Here is a 27768-nt window from a genome sequence, read left to right on the forward strand (position 1 = left end):
AGTTTCTGGGCAAAATTCAGCATCGGTGGAAGACTGGCTCTGCAGGCACCAGATCTCCTCAGCTCTGGTTAAATTTCCCACCCAAATTGTTCCCAATCACAAAGTTTTCATATTGAAGGAGAAGGTGTCAGAGCAAGGAATTCCACAGGCAGACTCATGCTTCTCAGGGGAAACATCAGCATGTGTGAGGAAGAATTTCTTCACAGAAAGGATGATTAGGCATTAGAAAAGGTTCCCAAGGAGGTGGTGGAGTCACCATCCCTGCAGTTGTTCAAGGCAAGCCTGGAGCTGCCACTTAGTGCCATGGTCTGGTTATAAAGTGATGTTTGGTTATAGGTTAGATCCGATCTCAGAGGTCTTTTCCAATCGATTTCCAATCGATTCCATGATTAGCGGAAATGGCCTTCAACAGAGATAGGGGAGATTCAGATCACAGAAGGATTTCTCACTGTTAGGGTGCTCAGGCTGTGGGACAGGCTGCCCGGGCAGGAGATGAAGTCCTGGAGTTAAGTTGAAGAAGCGCCTGGATCGGGCGCTGATTGATGAGGTTTAGCATTTAAGGGGTTACAGTGGCACTGCTGGGCTGGTGGATCTTAAAGGTCTCTTCCAACCTTGACGATTCTGTGATTGCACGAAGGGACCGGACCCCCCCCACACACCCTGGCTGCCCACACGTGCTGATCTGAGGGGCGGGGAGGGGGGGGGGGGGCGGTGTCGCGACATGTCGCGCTGCAACGGCGCGCGCCGCCGCGCGGGAACGCGCGTGGGATGCGGTGTGAGGGGGAGCGGGAGGGGGCGGGAAGCGCGGAGCGGGGAGGCGGGAGGGAAAGGGAGGGAAAAGCAGCGAAAGGGAGGAAAAGGGGGGGTTTAACCCCCCCGTGCCCGGCGGCGGCGGCGGCATTTTCTATTCAGGCGGCGCTGAGGGAGCCCGTCGCGCCCGGTGCATTGTGGGACCGCGCTGGGAGTCCCGTTCGCGGGAGGAGGCGGAGGGCGAGGAGGCGGCGAGAGCCGGTGAGAGGGAGACCTGAGGAGGGAGGAGGAGGAGGGAGGGGGGGTGCAAGGCGGGGAGATTTAAAGGGGAATTCGCCTCCGCCGTTCCCGCCGGGCCGGGCGCGGGGGCCGGCGCGGCGCGGCCGGGGCGCGGGGTGCCCGCCTGGCCCGGGCCCCGCCGCCCTCCCTCGGCCCGGCCCCGGGGGAAGGGCGGAGGAAGGAGCGGGGATGGGGGGGCAGCGCCTCACCGCGATGCGGCCGCTTTAAAAAAATTTGAACGCCGGCAACGGACGGGTTAAATTTTTCGCCCGCCGACATTTTTTTTTCCCTTTTCCCTCCTTTCACCCCCCCATTCCTCCCCCCACCCCCGTGCTTCCCTCCCTCCCCGTCACGGAGTATCGGCGGGGAGGCTGCTCCCAACATCCCACCGGCCGTCCCCGTCAGCGAGGGTTGAACCCCGCCCCGGTGACACCGTACCTACACGTGGGGACACGGGGGACACCGGGGTCGGACACCCGCGGGCTCCGTCCCCGCCGCACCTCGGGAAGGGGCCGCTGCCAGCGCCGCTCCACGCGCGGCTTCTTCCTCCTCGTCCTCTTCCCCCGCCGCCTCTCCGGCTGCACAAAGAGCGGCAGCGAAGGCCCCGGGTTTGCCTCTAAAGGCAGCGGCTGGGAATTTAAGGTGTCCCGGAGCCATGTCTGCCCGCAGCGCTCCCCGCCGCATTCCCCGGATCGATGGTGGCTGCAGCGCCTCGCCTCGCGTGTCTCGGGCGGTCGGGCTGGCGGTGGGTGCGCTGGGGCTTGTTTGGGGTATGTACCTGGCTCCGGTTCTCCCTCCCTCCCCCCTTTTCGCTCCTGTGCTCTGCTCTCTCTGCCGTTTAGCAAGGCAGGGGTTAAACTTCAGCTTTTAATATTTATTATGCCGCTCTTTTAAAGTAAGAAACGTCTGGGTTAGGAGGTGTTGTCGGCTGCTGAGGAGGGATGCTTGTCGCTCACAGGGCAATGCTGCATGGACTGCCAGAATCGCAGTGTTCTGAGTTGCAAAGGACTCCCAAGGGCCATCAGTCCAGCTGCTGTTCTGCACAGGACAGCCCCAAGGATCACACCTTGTGCCTGAGAGTTGTGCAGACTCTTCGTGAGCTCTGCCAGGCTCGGTGCTGTGACCTCCAAAGTCACCAAAACTTCATCTTGTGGGGAATGTTGCTCCCATGGGAGTCTGTGAATGACACAGTTGTATGCAGCTTTAATCAGATGTTTATTAGAAAAGTTACCATATTCTTGCACTGGAGATGTTTTTCATTAAATGAAATCATCTTGTTTGTTTCACGAGTTGTTTTTGAACGGGGGATCTGTGTCCTTACAGTCCTCAAAGCTGCAAAAAGTTCCTGGTAGGCTGTGGCCTCTTCATGCATCCTTGTGTAAGTACCCAGGGGATGCTAAGCTTATTGCACTTATTGGTTAGATGAAGGAAGATGTTTCCCTTGTGGGGCAAGCTACTTTTTATAATTTTCTGGAATTAATTAGAATGAAGTGTTAAAAAAGAATGAAGAAAAAAAAATCCTCCCCTCCTTGAAAAGCTTTTGTCTCCCGTTTCTGTTGACAGGTTGTTTTTCAGACACTTTTTTTTTTTTTAATTGCAAGTGCTTAGTGTCTTGCATTGGAAGACAACAGCTAGGAACTGAATTCATTGCTCATCCAAGACACGTTCTTGTAACTAGAGTTTGGATTTCTGCCCGAGCCTAGGCTTTGGAAGATTTGTTTTAAATAAGTGCCACACCTCCCAGAGAAGGAGGGAAAATACAGTGAAGGGGAGTTGGGCTCCACATCAAAAGTTCTCAGAGAACTTAAAACTTCAGTTCCTACAAATTATAGTCAGTAAATTGACTTAAAGGTTTATGTACTGATGTACTTGTTAATAAATGCTGTGTAGGGCAGATACAGCAGTCTGTAGATTTACTTCTTTCCTTCATTTAGCAAACTTGAACTTGGCAAATTGCAGTCACTTGCATTCTTCTTTTCAGCTTAACCTCCTTAGGGCATGACCATCAGTATCAGGTTTTGTCAGTGATGCCGCTGAACTCTGCTCTTGTTGCTGTTACACAGGATGCTTGCTTTCTAAGAAACTACTACAAGTCAGGTTGTGTTTAGTAATTCCTGAAAACCTGTTCTCTGAGGAAGATGAAGTGTATTTTATCACAGCCGTTCCTGTTTAGAAGTCAGTGTCTCAGTTAGGCCTCTTATTAGTTTTGGAGTGTGGTGGATGTGAGTCAGAGTGGAAAAACGTTCTAAAATTAGACATGCATTGTTAAGAATTTTATTAAATGAGTTGCATCAGTGTCTTTTTACATTACCATTTTAATGGGCAATTCTCTGATTCTCTGTATCATTAGCTGACTAAAAAAGGGCTGAAGAGGCAAGAAACTTTTCAGCATTTTTTTACTTGTCTGTAAACATGCTAAGAGGTAAACTGGCATGCTTGTAGGTGAACCACTCTGCTTAAATACGGCCTCTTTGTTCTGCTACCTGTACGAACAGAACACCAGGACTGTGTTTTCTCCTAAGGAGAACAGGTGTACTACAGAGCTTCAGCTTCTTACTTGAGGGCTGAAGCAGAGCCATTATTTGAAAAGCATCTTATTTTTGAGATTAATATGTTAATGGCTAAAATTATGACCCCCATGCTGAGCTGAGTACAAACAGATGTCTCTGCTGAGCATGCTGCAGGATCAGGGCCCAGGTTGCCTTTTGGAAGTTGACCTCTGGGCTCTGGGAGCTATTATTGCTTTCATTACCTCTGTGTTAAATGAGGTTGGTAAGTGTTAGATTCTTTTTTTAATGAAAACCTTACGCAGCATATCTGGAAAAGAAGTGAATTCTCTGGTTCACCTGGCATAGTTATAGTTTTGAATGTCAGAAGATAGGCTGAGGAGTCATCCCTTTGTAGTAGTAGGGAAATGAGTTGTGTGAGATGTGTACACCTGTCTTAACAGGTGAACAACAGCAATGAGAGCTTTCTTTTTCTTTTAACTTGCACCATGTGGAAAACATGTTGTCTTGGAGGTCATAGGAATTTCTAATGTTCCCCTTTTTTTTTTATTGTTATTTTTTAAAAAGACTGATCAGCAGAGAAACTGATCGCGTTGCTGTGGGGTGGGAGAGGCCGGCAGTGTGTGGGAGAGAACCATGTCTGTTCGGGAGTCCTTTAACCCCGAAAGTTACGAACTGGACAAGAGCTTCCGTCTCACCCGATTCACTGAGCTGAAGGGCACAGGCTGCAAAGTGCCGCAGGATGTCTTACAGAAACTGCTCGAATCTCTACAAGAAAACCATTTTCAGGAAGATGAACAGTTCTTGGGGGCAGTTATGCCCAGGTTGGGTAAGTAGTTGCTGCTCTGGACATTGATGGTCCTTCTGCTCGTTTTGCTTAGTGACACATTTGTGGTTGGTTTAACCAAACAGTTTGAAAATTGTGTGTTCTGTAATGCATGCACAGCATCCAGAAAGCTGAAGAATGAATCTCATGCTGTCATTTGTTGGCATCTGGGATACAAGAATATTATCTTAATTATTTAACATCCTGCAGTGCACTCAACTACAAAGGCAAAACACTCAGGAATGGCCTCTGTGATGGGCACATGCTTAGGTGTTAGTCTGCTTCTCCCTTTCCCCCCAGTAGATGCTGTGCAAACTGAAGTCCTGTCAGTTGATTTCTCAGTAAATTTCTAGACCTTTATGTTCATGCATTGCATTTGAAATTTGTATGACTTCAGGTGAATTTCCCCTCTCCCTCCCCTCGGTTCCCTGGTCACAGAAAGTGAGCAAGGGAACTTCCTTGCTTCAGCTGCCTGGGAGCGAATTGTTTCACAATTGTCATTATTCCTTTGAGTCCTTTCATTGTTCCCCACTCTAACTCTTTTGCTCACCTGTAGAAGCTGCCTGGGAAAGGCTGCCTTTCCAAGACCTCTGTGTTCTTGCCAGCTTCACTTTCTCTTTGATATTTGCACAATGATGCAAGCAGTAAGGGGAAACAACCTGCACAAGCCACCTACATGGGGAACAGGGCAAACGTAGGTATTTTGATACCAGCTACTGTACCTAATATTGATATAGATAAATCAATGTAGATAATGTGTTTAATGACACTTTTAATTCTGTTTGTCTATTTACTCAGCCCTGAATATTCAATCTCTTTGCAGTGCAGAATGGTTTTTCTTCTCCCCAGCTTAGGAATATCAATGGTGCATTTATTCTGAAGTTATTTCATTGTCAGTTTAGTGTTCAATAACCTTATTTAAAATTGTATAAACCTTGCTAATTGTCTATTAGTAAGCTAAGAGGTTGCATCCCGTTATTCTGGTAGAGATTGAATATAATGAGAGATTAGTAAAGCGCCCATGCTCTTGCTTAAACAATGCAAATCTTTGTATGAAATATCTAAGCAGCAATTGTTTGTGAAGCTGGGGTGGCACTATAATTTAATATTCCCTGATGGAGGACACTTCCATCTTTATCATCCCCAAATTGCTATTTATATATATTTTTCTAAATTAAGTAAGCTGTTCACACAGCATTTCAATTTGGCAGTTTTTTAAAATCAGCAATAGTTTGATTTAGATTTTTTTTTTCCTCTTACAAACTTACAGGCTCTAAACAATAATGGAACTACTAGTAGACTTTTCTTCTGTGTGAAAAGGTATAAAAGTAGATTTATGCCATCAGTGTGTAATTGTGATACTATGTAACAGAAAATCTGTTAGTTAGTAGAAACTGAAGAGTTCAGGTCTCTTTTAAAATAGCTTTTGTCATGAGTATCCCTTTAGCAAATATGTCTTTGGATAAGTTTGATGTGATTTGCCTTTGATGTCTTGTGCTTAAAAGATGTAGACAGCTAACTTTGCCACCTGTGCATAGGCACCATGCTTTTGAAATGCAGTCAGGAGGGAAGCTGCCAGGAGCAGGCTCAAGCTCTCCCCTTTTTAGTCCTGCAAGGGATGCTAAATACAACTTGGGAAATATAACTTAATTACAACTGTAGGAAACTGCATATCTGCTGTTTATTCTCAGAGCTGTTCCAGAGCAGAAATCAGTCACAGCTCTGAACAGATTCGCTCACCCTTGGCCTGTCAAGCAGTGCTTTTGCTGAAATGGTGGAAAAACGCACGAGTGAAGTCAGTCTTGCAGCATTATGGCATGAGTAGGTGAACTGAGGGCAAAACAGCTCCTGCACCTGGGCCACTTCTCTAACTGCTTACAGTGCCCTTCCCTGGAGGCACTGGACATCAGGCATAGTGGCTTGGGGGCTTCTGTGCAGACTGAGCAACCCTAAATTACTGCTTGGAAGCTTGTCAGTAGGTGTTCTCTTCCAAGGCAAGATCTCCTGGCTCTCTGGGCAGGAGAGGCAAGATCCTCTCTGCCTATATATGAACTGCCTGGCAGACCTGTGTCCCCTCAGTAAGACTCAGATGACAGCAACTTCTCCATCCTTGTATAAGACACTGCCAAACACTGGTTTGTAGCTCTTGTTAGGGTAGTGTGTTTCATTAATACATGGTGAAAGGTTCCTGTGTGACATCTGCTCCCTAAAAATGGGCTGTTCTGAAGACTTGCCCTGTGGGGCATGCACAGTAATTCCAGGCATCTTGCTGCCAGCCCAGGAAGGAGGTAAGCTCCCTGCCATTGCTGCAGGGCACAAGGCTGGCCATAGGGGAGCGTGGCTCAGCCAGCATGTTGTGATTGTCACCTGCCCCTTTGGTGTGGGCTCTTCCATTGCAGCAAATGCTGGGAGGTTCTAATATTGCATATTCTGTTTGAAATATCCACTGTCAGGGAAAGGTTGTGGTGCTCAGAGATATGGTTTTCTCCAGGGAGTTCTGTATCTGCCAGATTCTGTATCTGTCTGTGCAACCTTCCAGCCTTGCAAGGTGAGGTTAACACAGTTGCTAAAGCTCCAGGTGGGTGAATCATCTTTCACCAAGGGCCTGGGCTTTGACCTGTACAGTTTTGTTCCTTCTGAAGTGAGGGGATGTCCTTTATGAGATGCTGTGTCTATTCACAACTGTCCCCATGTTTTTGTTGAGATTGGAGTGACAGGAAAACCTATTTGCTTTTGACAATATCAGTGTACATAGTTCCTCTTAACTTTAAATGTACTTAAATAAAAGCACAGATGTTCTTGGTGTGCTGTTATGCTGCTGCAAAAGAGTAAAGAACATTGTTGTTTATTTTTGCCTTCAGCCATTTGCACTTATGTTCAGTTCCAACCAGGAGTTTTCTTTCTTTGCTTGTTTTTTCTTCTTACTTGTGCTGTGCTTTCTCTGATGAAGGAATTTGCCATTTGTCTGTTTAGGCAATGTTAGGAGTTGTATTTCACAGACATGTTTTATAAACTCTTTTGTTAAGAGCAACAGATAATTCAGGGCAGTTACCCACCTCACTCATGGATTTGTCTTTGCAGGAATTGGGATGGACACTTGTGTTATTCCTTTAAGACATGGAGGTTTGTCATTAGTCCAGACAACAGATTATATTTATCCTATTGTGGATGACCCTTATATGATGGTAAGTTGGCTAAACTTGGTTCTTGGGGCTGTTGCCCATTTGGGCTTCTCACCAACCTGATGGCAGTTCTGACAGTTTCTTCTAGATGTGTGGTGCTAATTGTGCCATTAATTGCATTTAGTCTTTTTAGAAAAGTCATTAAGAAGGAAAGGTATAATTTTATCCTGGAATCTCCCATGTTGGCCAGGAATGCTGCAGTTCTGCTTTCTCTGTAGGTGAGAGTTGGGAGAACTGCCACCTTTAATTCAGATTTCCCTTCATCTCTTGTTCTGTGGTATTTGAGGAGCCCAAAAGGGGGAAGAAGAGCAGCCTATGAAATAGCAGAGAGTAAACTCCACTTACGAGCAGAACCACATTGTAATTGGCCTTTTCTGAGGTATTGAAATAACCAGGTAACCCATTAGAACTGGAAATACCCAATGTCAGTAGTTGGCAACAGCATCTGGCAATTTCAGAGTGCCTTGTGAACACCAGCTGTCCTGTGGTGCTGCCTCCTCCTGAACATGGACACACTGACATGACAGATTGGAAGGTGTGTGCACTTTGGCCTTGGTTCCCTCTGTGTTCCTGTCACATTTAGTCTGTCTCAGCAGAGATTCCTGCATGTGTGGCAGAGATCAGTATTGACTTGATCAGATCCTGGTAAACATGAGCTTTAAAAAAGACTTTAATAAAGCTATAAGGAAGTGTTAAATGAAAGGTGCTAGAATTTATGTTTTCTGTGGTTTGGATGTGACTTCATTGCTTTTACTACTGTTGGTGTGACTGAATGTTTTACGTGCTGCTGTCAATTTGTTTGCTCTGTGAGACCTGTCTGGTAGGTTTTGGACACAGTTTGAGATTGGGACCATCTTTTTTCTTTTTGTTTTATTTAGCATGCTTGATCACACGTTGTGCACATATATAAGCCTAGCTCCTGTAATTTCTCTTCCAGGAGAGCTCTCTTTCTGCAAACTGAGCAGCCAGAAATCTCAGGCTGGCCTCAGGAGTATAGAGTTGTTGAGCTCTCCTGAGAAATTTGATTCAAGTGGGTTGCTTTAATATCATGTGGGAACTTGTCAGGGACCAGAGGAAAAAAAATGTTTTGGAGATCTGTGTTCGAGTTCATCATCTGAGAAACTCTTTCCTCACCTTGTAACAAAAACTTGAGGGACAGTGTCAAAGGTGGTGAAGGGGGAGGGTTGCTTTGTTTGGAGATACAAAGGGTTTGAAATGCCACAGGAGCAGATAGATGGGCCTGTGCCCAGATGAGGTTTAGGTCAGTGTGGTAGGAGTGGAATGTAAATTTGGCCCTAGTCCAACTTCAGTGGTTGCATCATAGTTACAGTCTGTGCTGTGATCCATGTGCACCAGCTGCTGTAACCTTGTGCTGTCTAATGCTCCAGTCCTTCACTTTTCATTCTTGAGGGCATTTATTTTAATCTAGTGGCTGGCCACTTCCTAATCTGTTTACGTGTGTGTTTCTACCTAAGAGCTAATTGAGGATGGGGATTCTGTTGGGAGCCTTCTTGCTGATACCACCAGTGATGATCCAGCAGGATTATTGCTCCTGGACCCTCTTCTCAGACCTCTCTCAGAGTACCCCAAGGGACAGTACAGATTACCTCTTACTTGTGTGGACCAACATTGGTTAAAGGACAGTCAGAGTTTGCCACGGGGTTTATGGATGGTTGTTACAAGCAGAGGAATTGTGAGATTTGGGAATTTTGAGTCTGTGTCCAGGCTGTATAAGGAGGTGTGCTCTGGCCTCCTCTGCTCAAGCCAGGCTACTGCTACCCTGCTTCTCCAGCTGCTCCTTTCCCTGGTTTAAGGCCAGATGTCCCCTGAGCCAGGCCTGTTGTTACTGTGTTACCAGGATCACTCACCTGCACCGCACACTCTCCTTGCCCTTCCCCTCAGTCTCCCTACCCAGGTGCTTCAAGTCTGGTTTTGAGTGGGTGTTCCCTGATCTAGAGTCTCTTCCTTTCTCTGTGCACAGGGTTTACCTGCAGCTCCTTATCTGATTTCTCTTCCTAATTGGAGGAGAGGAAGCAAAGGGGGAAAGCCAAAAGTGCAAATGAACTCCAAGCAGGGTGCTGTGACAGAAGGGATTAGGAAACAGCTGAAGACAACAAAACTGCTTGTGGACTCAGCTGAACTTCCAATTTCTGCTTCAGAAAACAGCCTTCTCTCACTCTGGCACTGCCTATTTTAAAACTAAGTCCTGCAGTAATATGCAAAATTATTCTTCCTTCTTTTCCTCCTTCTCTTTCACTTTGGCTTTGTCCTTGAAAACACACAGTCTGTGTGCAAAATCATCCCTAGGATGTATACCTGTAAAATCCACACCAAGCACAGGATTTATTCAGCTTAAACAGTTTATTAGAAAAGTTACAAGCAATTGAAAAAAAGTTTTGTAATAAGTATCAATCCACTGGCACTAGTACTGGATCCTGGCCTCTGTTGTAGCACTGTGGAGACACCTCTTTGAGGAGCAGGGAACTGGCTAATTTGAGAGAGTAGATCTTTCCCCTTCTACCCAGGAACGTTTTTGTTGCTGTTTTCAGAACCTTCACTCAAGACTGGAGATGGTTGTCTGATTCTTCATCCTTTGCCCTTACAAATAGTTCTTAGTATTGCACACAGATCTTTGTGTTTCAGGGCACTGTGCAAGCAGGAGGTGGCCTGCAGCACCTTGCCAGGCTGACCCCTGTTTGTGAGCCCTGCTGGGTTTGCTGGTGTTCACAAAAGCCCTGTGTTGTTCTCTCTGCTCCTTCACACTTGGGAATTGCACTTCCCTGATTTTGTTTCCATAGTGGTTTTGACAGTTGGCAAAAGCATTATTAGACTGACCTCTGACTAGCAGAGGTGTTGTCCTTATGGTTTTAAAAACTTACCTGTCATTCCTAACAGGGCACAAACCAGCAGTTTGCTTGGTAAATACTGAAGATAACAGAAAATGGCTTGATAGTGGCAGGCATATAGAAATTTAACAGACGATAGTGCAGTGCACAACTCTTAATAGTTTAAGATTTAAGCGATTAAAATGTATTCCAGTTCCAAATATCAGGGATTCCCCTGATGCTACCAAAACATCTCAAGTTTATGAAAAACTATATTATATTTATTTGTGATTTGGAGATGTTGTTTCGTGTCATCAGCAAGTGAAGCAACTGCCTGAAAATGTTACCTTTTTTGCAAATTGTATCAAATAAGTGTGTTGTTGCTTTTACCATGGTGGTGTTGCCTTTGAACATAATGAAAAGCACACATTTAAAATTAAGACAGGTGTTGGTTACAGTTCTGCAGCTGTAAACCTAAAGCAACTGTCATAGAATGCATGGAGTCTTCCAGAGCAACACAACAGAATTTGTCCTATATTTTAAAATACCTTGCTGTCCCTTAGGGCACACTCTGTATGAGGAAGTTCTGCATCTTCATCAGAAAACTTTGATATCTCATCTGTGCTGGGTCTGTACCTCAGAAACCCTGCCTCAGATTCATTGATTTAGTAAAATTACCTCACTTTAGTAAAACTAACGTCACGCAATGTGAATGATGGCTTCTCAGTCCTGTCAGCTTCCTGACTTCAAGGAATCTTCAGCAGACAACAGTTTTATCTCTTGTACAAGTTTTTGTTAATGGAGATACTCACATACACACCCAGTAGTCAGAAAATTTGTTGATGCTGTAGCAAAATTCAGCCTGATCCTGTCACCTGGGAAGTGACAGATCACACACACAGAATCACTGGGCTGGAAGAGACTTCCAAGATCAAGTCCAACAGCCCTAACACCTCAACTAGACCATGGCACTGAGTGCCACATCCATTCCTTCTTTAAACACATCCAGGGATGGTGACTCCACCACCTCCTTGGGCAAACCATTCCAGTACTTTATCACCTTTCCTGTAGAAAAACTTTTTCCTGATATCCAACCTATATTTCCCTTGGTGCAGCTTAAGACTGTGTCCTCTCGTTCTGTCAGTGCTGCCTGGAGAAAGAGACCAACCCTCACCTGACTACAGCCACCTTTCAGGAGGTTGTAGAGAGTGATATGGTCACCTCTGAGTCTCCTCCATGCTGAACAACCCCAGCTCCCTCAGCCCTTCCTCACAGGATTTGAGTTCCAAGCCCCTCACCAGCCTTGCTGCCCTCCTGGATGTGCTCAAGTGTCTCAACATCCTTTCTGAGCTGAGGGGCCAGAACTGGACACAGCACTCAATGTCCTTCCTAAACTGAGGGACAGAGCTGGACACAGCACTCAATGTCCTTCCTAAACTGAGGGGATACAGCTGCACACAGCACTCAATGTCCTTCCTAAACTGAGGGGCCAGGGCTGGACACAGCACTCAAGGTGTGGTGTCACCAGTGCCAAGTCCAAGGGAAGAATGACCTCCCTGGGTCTGCTGGCCACACCATTCCTGACATAGGCCAGGATGCCCTTGGCCTTCTTGGCCACCAGGGCACACTGCTGTCTCACGCTCAGCTGCTGTCACCAGAACCCCCAGGTCCCTTTCCTCCTGGGCACTGTCCAGCCACACCGTCCCCAGCCTGTAACATTACAGGGGGTTTGTGGCCAAAATGCAGGACTCAGCACTTGGACTTATTAAACACCATCCTATTGGATTCCACCCATCCAAGCATTCCAGCTCTCTCTGCAGAGCTCTCCTCCCTTCCAACAGATCGACACATGCTTCCTCTTTAGTGTCACCTGCAAACTTAATAAAGAGAGACTCAATCCCCTCATCCATGCCATCTGTAAAAATATTGAACAGAGCTGGCCCCAGCACAGCCCCCTGAGGGACACCCCTGGTGCCTGGCCCCAGCTGGATGCAGCACCATCACCACACTCTCTGTGCCCGGCCCTCCAGCCAGTTCTGACCCGGCAGAGTGCTCCTGTCCCAGCCATGGGCTGCCAGCTTTTCCAGGAGTGTGCTGTGGGAGACAGGGTCAAAGGCCTTGCTGAGGTCCAGATAGACAACATCCCCAGCCTTTCCTGCATCCACCAGGCAGGCAAACACATATCTCTCACTGTGTGAGTGGCAGGGGTACACAACTTCCCTCAGTAGTGGCAAATCCAGTTCTGTGAGCCCTGAGCTCCTTTATTCCCTGCACACGCTGTCATCCCCACAGCAGAGGAAGCAGCCCAGTGTGTGTGTGTGTGCTGGCAGCACAGCTGTATCCTTCGGGAAGAGAAGTTCTATCCTAGAAACTGAGGAGTGCAGACAAGGCCTCCAGAGTAGTGCAGGGAACAAACTTTCCCATCAAGGACCTGTCTCCTGTGTATTCTGATGCAGAAGTTCAGCAATGTGTGCTTTTTGGATTCACTTCCTAGCAGTTGTGAATTCTATGCTATGGCCATCTCCATCAGGATGTACAGTTTTGTGCTGGAATAAAGTTAATAGGAATATACCATGTTAAGTAAACAGAGCTTGTTATCAAAGATAGACTTAATCTTAACTTCAGCCTCTCAAATTGGGCATCCAGTCTGAACTCTGGGATTCCTGTGGAGTCTGTGGGAGAGTGTGTTGACCAAGAAAGCCGGGATAAACTCTCTCCATACCTATAACAGGAAGGATACCTGCACTTCTAGGTGGGCACATAGCACATAATGGATCATACCACATCTCTGACTGGGTTTCTCAATGCTGTAGAATAAGAATCTTGTCAGAGTGCAAACTCACACTGGAAGCTTTCCTCGTGGAAGATATTTAAACATTCAACAACAGAGCTGCAGATTTTTTTTCTTGTCTCTCTCTGTTTTTCAGGGACGAATAGCGTGTGCCAATGTCCTAAGTGACCTTTATGCCATGGGGGTCACAGAGTGCGACAACATGTTGATGCTCCTTGGAATCAGCAATAAAATGACAGATAGGGTAAGATCCTTGGCACTTTATCTTGAAGGAAAACTCAAACAGCTAAATGTGCTTAGAATATATTTACCTTTAGTGTCTCTTCTCCTCAAAGTTTGAAGACATTTAAAGATGAGATGGTTTTATTGAATGGCTGAGTTCATTGCCTCATAAACATTCTGAGATCATGTGCTAAAAGTTCAGATTTCTGTGGCATGGTAATCTGCTGCCTTCATCCCCACCAAAAGGGGATGCCTCTTTCTATCAAAGGCCAGCATTTGATTGCCAATTCATCTATCAATCTGAATAGATAATTATGGGTTTGTTTTGCTTTCTTTTTATTATTTTTATATTTCTTTTTTATTATCTATTTTCCTTCTTTTTTTTGTGTGTGGAAATGATCACCATGTATGTTTGTTTTGTTAAAGCAAAAAAAGGATGTTTATTCTTAGAAGGATGTAAGTTAAACTTTGATGGTTAATGGAGCCCAAATACATCTTGATTAAATGTTGCCTTTTAGCACTGATTACAGCAGCAGGATAGTTGTTCTGAGTTTCCAGAACTCTGATTACTCTTACAAGACCTTCTGAAGAGTGTTTCTTCACTGTAAGAGTGTCTTTGCACCTCTTCTACACAGAGCTGTAAAACTGTAACTCTCTGGGATAGCAGGCAGGTTTCAGGAGGCAACCTAAGGGCTGCTTCTCTGTCATGATCCATTGGTTGCAGTGGTTAAAGCCTTGGAGCAGTCTTGCAATGATTAGCACTGCTGTGTATGGAACTCTGACTTCTGTTTTGATCTCTAGGAAAGAGACAAAGTGATGCCTCTAATTATCCAGGGTTTCAAAGATGCAGCAGAAGAGGCAGGAACATCTGTTACTGGTGGCCAAACAGTGTTAAATCCCTGGATTGTTTTAGGAGGAGTGGCCACGACAGTCTGTCAGCCTAATGAATTTATAATGTAAGTTAAATCACTAAACAATCAAAGGCACTGGTCTGGGGGATACCGTAAAAATCCTTTAAGCACTGTGTTGTGATCTTGTGCTGTGTCTCCTGATGGATAAAGCAGAACCTTCTCCTGCTTGTGTTTGTCCTTAGCACTCAATAGATGCCACATCTCTTTGTACATATTTGCTTTTTTAAAACAGGATGTCCTTTTACTTCTCCCCACCCCCCAGTCCTTTTTGATCCTATTCTCCTTTTGACAGGAGAATTAAGCTTCTAAACTTTAAAGGTAGTGGAGACTGTTTTGAACTTAAATTTTTGCCACATTTATACATATGTTTCTAAACCATGTCCCAATTATCCTGTTAATGGCTGTAGAGAACTACAGAACTGCTGTCTTTAGAGCATTCTGTCCATTTAACAGTAGCTGATTTTGAATGTCCCACTGTGGCACTTTACTCTGTACAAATGAACTTGTGCATGATCCTGATGCTGGATATCTTATGCCCTGGGTAAAAAAGGTAAATTTTTTCTCTTATCCTCTCTCACATCCCCCCAAAATTGAAAGAATAGATGTAATTTGGTGTGTGTCTGACTGCAAGCATTGTTTTCTCCAAGAAAGACGGATTAGCACTTTTAAAGCAAGTTTGCAACATTTTCCTCAATAATATTGGCAACGAATCCCAAAGGGTAATTCTGCAATTAGTCAGTTTTTTAACTGTGCAATAAGATGCGTGGGTCTGTGAAAATGTAATTATCAGCACTTATTCCTAATAACGTGTTTGAATCTTGCTGTGTAGTTAATATATGAATTCTTTGTTTCCAGGCCAGACAATGCAGTGCCAGGAGATGTGCTTGTATTAACTAAACCCTTGGGAACACAAGTGGCTGTAGCTGTCCACCAGTGGCTAGATATTGTGAGTACACTGCAAATAAAGAAATAGGGAAGAGGGGTGAGAGTAAAAGATGACTTTCCTCATTCCCTCAACATGACAAAGTTCAGCTCAGATGGGAGTCATCTGTCACCTCTCTCCTCCTTCCTCCTTGATATGCTCCAGCCTTTGTGTGCAAAGTTCCTTTGGAATCAAGGCAGTTTACAATTTTGTGGTTAGTGAGCCCATCTTAATTGCACCTAATTCTTAGTTATTTCTCAGGCATTGCTGTAATAACCAAAATTGTTTACTAACAGAACAACAGACTATCACCCTGGGCAACATTATGCCCTACTCCACCTGCCAAAGTCATTGGCAATACTTATTGATGGCAATTAGGCCAAGAATGCTCTCTCTGTGTTCTTGGGCTTTCTGCTTGTGTACGTGGAAGTTTATCTGCGTTTCACATGTATTGCCCTGTGCATTCAGTGAGAATATTTCTAGCAGCATTATGGATGTAGACATACTTCCATCTGTTACTTCAGGCAAAAATGTAACTACTGAACTGAAAAGTAACTGCAAAATTGGCATCTGCTTATGTTGTCTGGCTCCCTGGATGTGTCTTGCGAATTATAACTGCTCAGTTTACACTCTAAAAAGATGCATCTTTTCTACTTTTGGGTGTCCTGAGCCAATAGGCTGGCAGAGGAGTGAGCTGGAATCTACTTTGGTTTGGCTGTTGGCCACTGCATTGTCAGATGAATTCTAATTAACACAGCTAATGTTAGCAAAGTGGGGGAGAACCAGCTTAAACCTTCATTGGAGTCTGAAGTGTGAGCAACAAGGGAAAAATATTTTTCTCCTTCTTCATAGGGTCTGGCCTAGCAATTTTGACCTCTTCAGAATCCTGTGTTTTCCACAGATACAAGGGTCAGGGCCTCAGATATTCTTGATATGAAAATGAAGTGAAACAACAAGACCCCAATTCCATAGTATGTTTTCTGGCCATAATCTTACTTCTTAACATATCTTCATGTTGTACTGACGAGCAGACTTGCAAATTAAGACTATTCTGAATTTCCACATATTTCAAATACTACTCATTTCCTCAACTGTCAAACAGAAAAACCTTCTGGTCTGATGAATGAGGACAGCCAGGAAATCAATACTGCTATTATGTGTAAACAGAATATATCTTTGATTGTGATAGGAAAATTTCTAAGTAGCTTTGTTTTGTGAAAGCACAGGGAAAGTGAAGCTAGAATTAATTACCCATCACAAATCCACCTGTAAATCAAATTTTGGTGGGGAATTGGACTTCATAATAAAAAGTGTGTGGGAGAAGGTATAGTATAACAAGTTTATGCATAGGCAAAAAAAAGGAAAACTGGAGTGTAGAGATATGCATGCTTAAAGGCATGAAAGGGGGTGCTATGATGTGCCCCTTCAGAGAGTTTTCTAGCCCTTTACTGTTGTCTACAGACCCTTCCTATTTGGAAATCCAGTCTTGCATTTATAACCTTCTTGGGAGTTTTTGCAAACTTTTCCTTAGTTCCCTGTTGACTAACCCCAGTATCTTGATTGCTGCAATGGAGAGGATTTTGCCTGCAGTTCATATCTTACCTGTGTTTGTGGCTCTTCTACCTTCAGCCTTGAGTTCTGCTTCCACATTGTTTGTGATTTCCATTGCCATCATCTGACCAATTTCTGTCCTGTGATCAGCCTCAAAACTGTTTTTGAAACCTCAGGCAGAATGACTGCTCAGGTTTATTTCAGTCATCCCCAGAGTAAGAATAATAACTATTCTGTCACCTCTGTAACAGCCACATCTTATTTTTTGACTTGGTCTCTCATTTGTGTAAACAAAAATGCTAATTGGTAGTTCCAGTTCAAGTTAATATCAGACTCTCTGGTCCCACTACCATTGTTCATTGCTCTTTACCAATTTATTTATTTTGGCTGACCAGCCTTTCCCCCTTTTGCCATTTCTGGATTCTTTCTTACACCCCTTGAAGTCAGTGTAACAAACACTCATTTGTTAAGACAAGACCCTTCCCCAGTGTACCATCACCTATCATTTCTTAGTCATTCCTGCACTTTTTGTTAAGTAAGATGTTTGTTCTATACATTTACTCTGTGGAATGGCAATGTGTAGGTATTGTGGCTTCAAAAATCCTGTGTTTTCTGACTTTCAGTTCTGTGTAATTTTATTTTCATAGCAAAAAAAAAAAAATTAAATCAGTTTGTAGTGTGGCTTTTAAAAATAAAATAGTTGCTTTGTTTCATTCTGGATCTGGAATCACTTCAGCTTCAAGTGAAACAATTACCCTTTATAAAGGTACTGTTTCCTAAATTGTTGTGAAACCCTTCTGGGACAAAGAGCATTTATGGGACTATGATGGAAAGATGAGACCGTACCAGACACTGGAGAATGGGTGGAAGATGCTGGTATTAAATTGTACAGGAAGCTTCTGGAACTGCCTTAAACCTGAACTAGAGTGATTATATCCTGCCTTAGCATGCATTCCTCTGAGCAGGAGTGGTGGATTTCAGTGGTCTTTCCTCATCCAAGTGTCCAGGTGTGAAATCAAGAACAACCTCTTAAAAACCCAAGAGGCCAGAAATTACAGATCTCAACAGCCAGCAACAAAGTCCTTTTAATTTGGCTGTGGACATTCAATACAGAGTTACCTTGAAGGAGTTCTTTCCTCAGGGTAGTTTATTCCACTCAGCTGCTGAAAGCAGGATTTGAGGTGCTTAGTGCCTAATAGATCTTTAAGTGAACTTTGCTGTGGTACAGCAGACTAAGATACAAACCTCCAATTGGAACATTTTACCCCTTTTCAACTGTAAAAAAAAAAAAAAGTACATTTGGGATTAGGGGTTTGGGTTTTTTTAAGTGGTCAGGGTGTGCTTTAAAATGTACAGCTGAAAATCTGAAAGAAACATCTTTGTTTCATCCATTAGCCAGAAAAGTGGAATAAAATCAAACTCGTGGTAACACAGGAAGATGTAGAACTAGCATACCAGGAGGCAATGATGAATATGGCACGGCTGAACAGGACAGGTAAGAAGAGATGTGTGTGTTGGAGGGGAGGGATTGTGAGTTTTTTTAATTCCATATCAATTTCATTTCATTGCCTTGGGGAATTGTGACACAGCCACTTTGTCCCTTTCATTCTGCCCCACTCTCTGCTGTTCAGTGTTAGTGAAACCAGCAAATTAAAATCAAACGCCCTCATGTAATTATGCAGCAAAAACAAAGCTGCTGGATATGATTATGACTCATGTGAGTGCTGCAAGTAACATCCTAGTGAGTTAAAGGATATTTTAAAGGGAAAAATATTGGATTTGTTCCTTATTTTCTTCCATAGAGAAGGCCTGACTGTAATAAGGTTAAAAGAATGTGAAATAGAATAAAAAAGGAAAAGCTCTAAACTTATGTAAGTTTCAATTTAAATTTTGATTTTTTTTTTTTAATTCGGTCTTGTACTGTGCTTAACCACAGTGTGGAGTATGTATGTGGAATAGGCTTTTTTTTTCTGTTTGTCTTTTTCGTGTTCCTGTAGTGAGTTTTTTGTTTTGATTTTTTTTTCCTTCTCATTTTGGTAGAGGTAAGGTTCTGCTTTTACCCTAGAAGTTTTAATCCAGGATTTCCCTTCTTTGTTCAAAGTATCTTTTGGCAGAGTGGAGAATTGAATTGTTTCCTTACTTCTCAGTTGAAGGAACAGGAATAGTTAAAAATCTCTTTTCCTGTTTATTCAGTTTTCATTTCTTCTGTCATCCCCCTGATTTTTCATTCTTTGTCAAAGCCTTCCAGGAAAGATAAATGACCAGCACTGTCTTATGGAAAAGAGCTGGTCCTGCTCCTGTATTGGGAAGCACCCAAAGAAAGTCAAAGCGTTCTTGGTTTTGTTTTTCTCTACTTTTGTCAGACACCTGTAACAGCACTTAAATACTCTTAACTGGTGCTATTGTCCTGCATGCAGGGGTGCCCTTTTCCCACCCGGGAGCTGCAAATGTGCAGGAATTTCATGAATGTATAGGTGGGGAGGCTTCGGCCCTTCCCCCGCAGCCGCCGGCTTTGTTTTCAGCTCTTAAACTTTGAGTGTCCGCATCTCAAATTCTGATGTCACCAGTGCAGGGCGACAGGGGAAGAGGTGTGAGAAGACTGAGCTGTGTCTGGTCCTTGCCCTTAGCGGAGCGAAGCTGAGCTCAGAACCTCCCTGGCCCTTAGATTTGGGAAGTTTGGATTTGAAGCAAACCCTTGTTTCTTAGACTGCCAGTATAAATGAATAGCACATGTCTAATAGACCGTGCTCATAAATACAGCTTCCATGACGGATTTGCAGCATGATTTAATATCTTGAACACAAATTGAATTTTTTAAGTGTTACATGCACTATTGGTGAATTCCAGTGCTCTTCAAGCACGGGTTTATTTATTTTATTCATTTAACCCAACCTGGTTTGCATTGAAAGTATATAACTTCATTCAGACTGTGCACAATATTATTAAAGCACTTTGCTGATAATTGGGTATTTTCTGATTTGGTGTTCTTTCCCCCTCCCTCTCTTGCAGCTGCTGGACTCATGCACACTTTCAATGCCCACGCAGCCACAGACATCACAGGATTCGGGATCCTGGGGCACGCACAGAACCTTGCCAAGCAGCAGAGGAACGAGGTGTCCTTTGTCATTCACAACCTGCCCGTCCTGGCTAAGATGGCTGCTGTCAGTAAGGCCTGTGGCAACATGTTCGGCCTCATGCACGGGACCTGTCCAGAGACTTCAGGTAGGTGACAGCTGTGCCAGCCTCTGCCTTCCCTACCCTGCACCTCAGAATTCCATTTCAAACGCACACATCGTGTGCTGTGTGTTCAGTCACAGTTGGTTTGGCACCTGGCCAGGCTCATGAGCAGCAGCCACACAGCTGTTCACCACTAAACCCCTTCAGCCTGACTTCCAGACCACCCTCCTGTCCTGAATGTCTTCTGCTCCCTTATGGAACATGATTACAGAAACCCTACAACCCTTCAGTTTGCAATTAGAAGTTAGTGATGATTCTAAAATCTTTTGAAACCCGTTTTTCTCTGATAACTCCAGAACAGTGAATATCTGGAAATTTCACCACATCTGACACAGTTTTCTCAAAAGCAAAGCCACTGGCAGTAGTTTTGCATGACAAAGGATGGTGTTTGGTTTGTTACTGTAAAATTTAGTTTTGGGTGGGCCTGTGTTGGCAACTGAGGCCTTCTTACAGCATACAGACATCCAAGAATACAGCTTACAGCTTTTCTCCTTTACTTTTATGAAATCTGGCTGGGATTGTGACTTGCAGCAAAAAAATAAATGTTGCTCTCTGACCCATTTACTACTTGAGTTCAATAAAGCTGCCACTTGCAGTGACAGTGTGTACAACAGACTGTACTGAAAACCTGGCTATGGACAAAAACATTTACAGTCATCAGGTGATGAGAACTTATGATGGTTTTTAAGTTGCTTTATTAAGAGTAGGCTCTTCTCTGATGAGCATGACATCTGCTGGATGTCTTTCTACTTCACTTTCGCCCTGAACCTTCTATCCTGTTTCATTTTCTTTTTTCTAATTTAGTCTGACTCTTCCATCTCTTTGGGAAATGGAGAGATGTTGCAACAAATCTGTCCTTTTCTCTTACCTCATTTCCCTGCCATCTTCTGGCTCTCCAGAATATTATCCATGTTCTCTGCAGTTCACAACAGAGGGGGCCTCTTGAAGCAAAAAAGTCTGAAGATCTGGAAAAAAGCATCACAGTGAGAGTCACAAACTTTCCCCCTAGTGAATACATAACTTACCCTGATCTGCTGAGTTGTTCCTTGGCCATCTGTACTTGAGCAGGCACTGTGTCCTGCAGAGACTGTGTGGCTCAGATGATGTGTAACAGGATATGGGACGTGAACCCTTTCCAAATCCAGAGTCAGTCAGAAGGGAGCACAAATATCTGGAGGCAGCTTGGCAAGCTGTGTCAATAAGGTTGGTAGCACCAGTCAGATTCTTACTACCCAGGAGCCCACATAGCTGGAGTGCCAGTAGCATTTATTATTTGGAAAAAGCCCCAAAAATAGCATGACAAAAGAGCTGGAACTGCAAAATTCTCTTCCAGGTGAGTGGCTGTAGTAGATGTTTGGATAGCAGTTGGTGTGGGAATGGTTTAGCTGCAAACCAAGTGCTTATGTCTTCAGAGCTGCCCATCCTGCACCTTGGACATACCCAATTCTCTTTTCATGGAAGGGATGTAAAACAGTGCAGATGGATGCACTGCTGGGAACTGGGAAACGCTTGACTTCAGAACCTCTTCTGGGAGGGAGAGCAAGAGGTCTCTTTGAAATGCTGAGCAGCTTGTGTTGGGCAGAGATGGATGATGGGAAAAACAGCGAGGCAGATCTGCTTGGTGGTGAGCTGTGGGTGCCTCAAAACACGTCTGGCTGATTTGATCACAGCACCACGTTTCTCACATTAGAGGTGCCACGGGGACTTGTCACAGGGCAGTGTCTGCCAGATACCCAGAAGATCTGTAGCCACATGCACACACTGGCCAGGCTCTGGAAGGTGAACAACCACCCACAGGCTTTGGGCTTGCACTGCATGGCCTGGCGTGTGTCAGCAGTGTGAGCTGGGCAGGCTGTGCTGGCATGGCTCGTTAGCATTCAGAGCGGGCTCTTAGCACACCCTGTCCTGTCCTGGCCTTGATTTATGTCAAGACCAAGGCCAAGGCCTTGCTGTGCCTGATCCCCAGCTGTGGGGAGGCCTGCTGGGGCTGCTCAAGGCCCTGCTTTGACACAGACACTTCTTCTCTACTGGCTTAAACTTCTAGGCACATTCTGTCTGTAGCTTCTTCATCTGGGAACAGATGTTTTTCAGCAGAGTGGGCAGGCAATGAGAAATTTACTGGAAAACTATTTGAATGGATTTTGAGGTTATTGTGTTGGGTTTTTTTTTTTCCCTATGTGCATTAGCTTGGCACCTGTTGACAAAAGCCCATGTTGAAAAGATGTATTATGTCATCTGTTCCCTCCTTCAGGCACTCTTGCTAATGGTGTAGTCTCCTAAAATTGCACTTCTATATTATTCTGGACTGCCTTTTAGGGAACTCCTTGGTAATGGTAAAGTTGTAGTCAGGCATTTGGTTTCAGAAGAATGAGTGGTTTGTTAGAGTGGCTACTTGCAGAGATAAGTCACAGAGTTACTCTGTTTGGGACATTCATACATGTGTGTATTTTTCAGTCCTAATAACTTTTGGATGGTGTCAGATGACTCAGTGTCATAGAGGTATCTCAACAATTTGGTATTTGTGGAGATTTGGTGGAAATAGGCATACGGAATGGAAAAAAAAGGCTGTGTCAGTGCCTGACAAGAGGCAAGGCTAATGATGTCATCCTGTTATAAGTCAATTCGGGAGAAAGCCATTAGCAGGAGCAAGGACTTGGGTTTGATTCATGAACTATTTGTGTCTCTGCTCTTAATTACAGAGCTTTGTCTGGCCTGCCTTTGAAGTGTTCTGTGCCTACTTGCCTGCTTGAAATACTACTTGTTAAAAGCAGCAATGTTCAAAGCCTCTTACGAAAAAACCCCTTTTGTTTTTACAAAGATAAGCCTGGACAGCCACCAAATATCTGCATCCTTTCAATCCCCAAAAAGCAGAGCAGCTGGGAATGCCAAGAACACAGACTAGCCTAAAAATCCGTAGTGGAGAACCTTAAGGACTTAGCCAAAGGGTTAAAGAGACTGGTCAGTGTAGCAGAGAAATAACTCAAATCCCTGCATACAGGAAGCCTGCTGCTGGCTGAGAGTAGCCCACAGCTTTTTCGAAACATTATTGATCAGACTGGGATGTAGCCAGCAGGGGGAAGTGATTTTTCTCCACCGGAAACTGGGATTTTGTACATGCTTTTGGTCTTGCCAAAGAATGACAAGGGGATATGTGTACAAGTGATGGAAATTGCAGGAGGAGAGTGTGTGTGAAAAAAAATGAGTGAAGATTACTTTTCTGCTTTTTCTTGTTTCCTTTTTATCATACTTGCACACCTCCCTTCTGCCTAGTTAGCACCTTCTCTGCAGTGCCACTTGCAAACCTCTCCCCTGATTCACTTGCACTGTGACATAAGAGAACTTCAATTGGATTTAGAGCCTTGCATGGGAATGTCACATAATTCCTTTGCAATTTATTTGTCTGTTACATCTGGAGTAGTTACAGGCACTGCCATTCAAGCTTAGGGTTTTTTTGTTGTTGTGTTTGATGGAAATACCAGGATGTATATTTGAAATGTCAGAGAGGTAGGGATTTTTTGGCTGGCACACTTTTCTTCATACAGAATCTAAAAAAAAATCACTTTCACACTTCCACTTACCCTTTAAATTAACTCCTCGTGTTCAGTAGCTGCTTCTTCATGGCCCTAAATGAAAAGTGTCTTTAGTCACTACGGAAGGGACTGTGTGCTGTGAAAAGCAAACATCAAGGTGCCCAGAGTGCTGAGGAGTTGCCTGTAGAGGAGGAGGAGGTGGCACCTGAGCCCAGGGTGACCTGCTCAGCAGGTGGCCCTTTGCCCCAGGGCTGGCTCAGAGCTGGTGGCACAACTTGTGAGGATGAAAATGCTTCGGGTCAAAGAGTAAGTGAGGGTCAGCATGTGCCCAGATTCCAGGGGCTGTGGATCTACTCTCTCCCTGTGTTCTCCAAACATTTTCAATTCACTTTCCAGCCTACTTTTTTCAGTGCTTTGGGATTGTAAGAATGGAAGTGCTTTTAGGTTTAATTGTGGAATGGTGAGCTTGTTAACTCATTACTATGCTGCTTCTGAAAGCCTTCATTAGTAAATGAAGTAATTTCAATTGTGTCTGAGAAAAAAAAACTTACAGGAAAGGCTAAAAAGGTTAGAAAATTGTCAGACAAAGGGGTCACAAGGGCTGTCAAGGGAGCACTAGATCAAGCCTGTGTTTCATGTCCTGCCTCTTGCATTCTCAGCAGGGCAGTGGTCCCTGCTTTGATGAATGATTTCATTGCAGGACACGGGATTACTCACAGAATCAGCTGCCACCAATATGTGGTCACAGGTATCTGCATATGACCTTTATCCAAAATGTTTCTGTGTAGAGGCACTCTGCAGTCCTCTGAGGAGGGTTACAATGCTGGTGTTGTTTCAGTATGTCATTTGTTGGCATCAGTACCACATCCTTTTGCCAACATCTTTTGTGTGTATTTGGCTTCATTTATATGAAACTAAACATTGCATTCAGGCACAGACATCTTGCTGCAGAGCAAGAGCTCGGACTTCCACCGTGTCTTTTCTTGGAGTCTTTGGAGTTCAGCAGGCTCCAGTGAAGTCACCGAGTGCTTGTCCAAGTAGGGGTCTGGCAGACCCAGGCTGGAATACTTTGCAGTCAGATGTTCTGATGCTCTGCTCTCTTTCTTTCTTTGCAGGAGGCCTCCTCATCTGCCTACCCCGAGAGCAGGCAGCTCGTTTCTGCGCCGAGATCAAGTCCCCCAAATACGGCGAAGGGCACCAGGCGTGGATCATTGGCATCGTGGAGAAGGGCAACCGCACGGCCAGGATTATAGACAAACCCCGGATCATTGAAGTGGCACCACAGGTGGCCACTCAGAACGTGAACCCCACGCCCGGTGCCACCTCTTAATAGAGATCAAATAGCTGTTTGTTTTTGAATAGATCTATCCCCTTGTCATCCTACAATTTAAAGAACTGTAAAAAGAAAAGAAAACTTGTTGTGTCTGCACATCTGGTGGCCTTAGGTCAGTTTATGAGTGGATACAAATAATAAAATCCATTGCCTTTTTTTCCTGTTACATTAACTGAAGATGCACCTAATCTTGAGGCAGCTTCTGAGTTGAGAATTATATTGTTATCCAATACTGTTGATTCATTTTGAATCTTTAGACACTTATCTCTTGCCGCATAGGCTCTTTTTAAAGGTGCTTTCACGTAGCACAGACATTACCAGTAGTAGTGTCGAATAGCAGTTTGTGTCCTTTCATTATGTGTATATTTATCATGAATCTAATTTTGATGCCTTGAGTGATATTCCAGGAAGGCAATAAATTGACAAGCGACACAGTGGGTTACCCAGTAGTAAGAGGTTGCATGATTGCATTCAATCCTTGATTTTTTTTAAAAAAATTTTATTTTATTTTCTAATTTTTTTGTAAGATTTAGTCTTACCAAGAGCATCTACGACCCTGGACATTGCTTGGTAGTGCACTCAATTTAAACAGCAAGTGCTGACTTTTTGCATGGAAAGCGCTTCGGAGTCGAAGGAGTCATTTTGAATTTCATTGTTTGTAGACCTGACAATATTTACTGTATTATCAATGATTGTTTTCTTTATTGATAGTAAGGACAAATAATTTTTTTTTTTTTGCAACGTGATTGGATGTGCTATAGTGCAACAAAGGTTTTGCAGACCAAAAGGAGGTTACTGTATAATATTCATTTACAATTCATTATATAAATAACTACACAAATAATTTTTAAATATAATCAAACTAAAATAAACCTCTGTTCTGTGGATGGTAGTGTTTAATACATTTTATATTTTGTATAGTGATTACAAGCCTTTTTTGTTTCTTTTAAAATCAGCAGCTGTTTAGTATAATTCTTAGTATTATTTTGTTCTTTGCTCAAATACAATTTTCTGCACGCTTTTGTGATCTGTGTTTAAAACCAACATTGCCAACAATGCAGCTTGAACTTAAGCTTGTTATTCAAAATAAATATTTAATTTTTTTTATTGCTCTTGTATAAGTGCATGAACTTTTTTGATTCCTAGCTGAATTACTCACTGAAAATTGTTCACTGAAAGAGGAGAAATTCTAATTTTGAAAGATTTTATTGCATGTGTGATTATATTGATAATTGTGATCACTCCTTGAATCAGTTCCAAGCTGTGATGGTAACCTCGAGTAAAGCTGAGAGCAAGTAGGTTATCTCCAATTATATTACCCACTTGATTGTGTTTATTTCACTTAGCAGCACCAAGTCTGCAGCATTTTGAATTGTTCCCCCTGCAAGTGTCAGCAAGAGGAGGGCTGGTGGAAGGGCCGGAGCCTCTCTTTTCCCAGGCAGCACGGGGAGCTGCCCCTGCAGCAGCCTCAGCGCTGCCCCCGCTCTGCCCAGACACTCCCTGCTCTCCTGGACTGCACTGAGCCCACTCGTCCAGCTTCTCCCAGCTTCTGGAATTTGCTCCTCGATATTCAGACCAGCAAGAAGAAAATCTTGGATAATTGTTACTGCAGCAAGAATTACAAAGGCTTCCATCCATAGAAAACGAGTTACTGTGTCTAACTGAGTCTTCTGCATCATGCAAGGTTTCAATTTCCAGTCTTCCTCGTAATGACACCTCTTGGAAAAACTTGGCTCATTTTTTTCCACTCAATAGTGTTTTCAACAGATACCTTTTGCAAAGATAGAATTTTTTTTTCTTTAATCCCCCCGTTTTGAGTAGCTTAAACCACACAGTCTCTCACACTCTTTTTCCTGGAAAAGTCTGAGAGTTGTGGGTTCACCACAAAATCTCAAAGCAGTAACCAAGTTTTTGATTTGAGAAAAACAAACAAAAACTGTTAGGTTTTTCACGGCAGTTCTGACAATAAAGTATCCAAAACCAGTTGTGCAAAAAATACTGATTTAATTTTTTCTTTTTCCCCTGCTGTTTTGTGATGTTTGTTCCGTTCATTTGCTCTGTGGTCGCGGGCAAGACTGTATCTATATATAGGTTATTTTAGTTTTAAAAAACCCTAAGTAGATCAAATGAGCACAGAACAGCTGAGTTCTGCGTGGGAGTGCCTGTTACAAAGGTCTGTTGTAGCTGAAACTGGCTCTGGCCATGGCTCAGTTCCCCTCCGGCAGAAGAAGGTCCTTGTGGGTCGATGCTGTTGGGTTTTCTCACTTGTTGTGATAATGGGTTCATCAGGCAGGTGTGAAACCAACATTTGTCCTTCCCTAGAGTGCCCTGAAGGGCAGAAGGTTCATCTCCGAGGGAAGGGGTCTGAAGGAGGCTGCTTATCTCTGGACTTTCGGAGGAGGATTTCCCGTGACGGCCGCTGGAGGCACCTAGAAGGAAAAATCCCCTCGAGTGAGCCGATTTAAAAGCCTCTCCCAATGCTTCCCGATGCTGGAATTTACATCCCAAAGTGCTTCCTGGTGCCCCGCTGACTGAGTGATAACTTGGGCAGTCCTCTGTGAGCATCACCTTTGTTTACGAAGTTTTATGGTTTGTTTTGCTAAATCACAGATTGTAGATCCCAGATTGTAGGAGGAGATACTGTAAGCGACTGGCAAGTCCTAAATCCTTCCCCATTAAGTAAGACACGTAGCGTTTCCTCTTAAACGAAGGGGGTTTTGAGATGCTGGTATCAAAAAGCTGTGAGAAAGCAACAGTGAACAGTTTTGAGTAGCCATGTCCAGTCATTTATACAAACATGATGTACTTCGTTCGCACACACAGGAACCTCTGCATGCAGCTGCTCCTATTCCTGCTTGTAAAACTCCATCCAAGTTGTGAAAAGAGTGGAGAAAAAATTTCT

At 44.0% G+C, this 27768-nt stretch overlaps 1 protein-coding gene across 2 annotated transcripts; it reads left to right on the forward strand.

Moving 5' to 3' along the window:
- Window positions 1-853: 853 nt before the first annotated feature.
- On the forward strand, window positions 854-25987 carry SEPHS1 (selenophosphate synthetase 1). Of its 2 annotated transcripts, none has more exons than XM_063397030.1 (9): window positions 854-1011; window positions 4104-4365; window positions 7444-7547; window positions 13297-13404; window positions 14184-14338; window positions 15149-15239; window positions 18162-18261; window positions 19776-19988; window positions 24649-25987. In XM_063397030.1, the coding sequence occupies exons 2-9, from the start codon at window positions 4173-4175 to the stop codon at window positions 24861-24863; spliced, it is 1179 nt and encodes a 392-aa protein (XP_063253100.1). In that variant the 5' UTR covers window positions 854-1011; window positions 4104-4172; the 3' UTR covers window positions 24864-25987. The 2 variants fall into 2 exon arrangements, with proteins under 2 accessions (XP_063253100.1, XP_063253099.1); XM_063397029.1 differs by lacking the exon at window positions 854-1011 and adding an exon at window positions 1355-1799.
- Window positions 25988-27768: the final 1781 nt, after the last annotated feature.

Source organism: Prinia subflava, chromosome 4 (assembly GCF_021018805.1).
Source record: "Prinia subflava isolate CZ2003 ecotype Zambia chromosome 4, Cam_Psub_1.2, whole genome shotgun sequence".
NCBI lineage: Eukaryota > Metazoa > Chordata > Aves > Passeriformes > Cisticolidae > Prinia > Prinia subflava.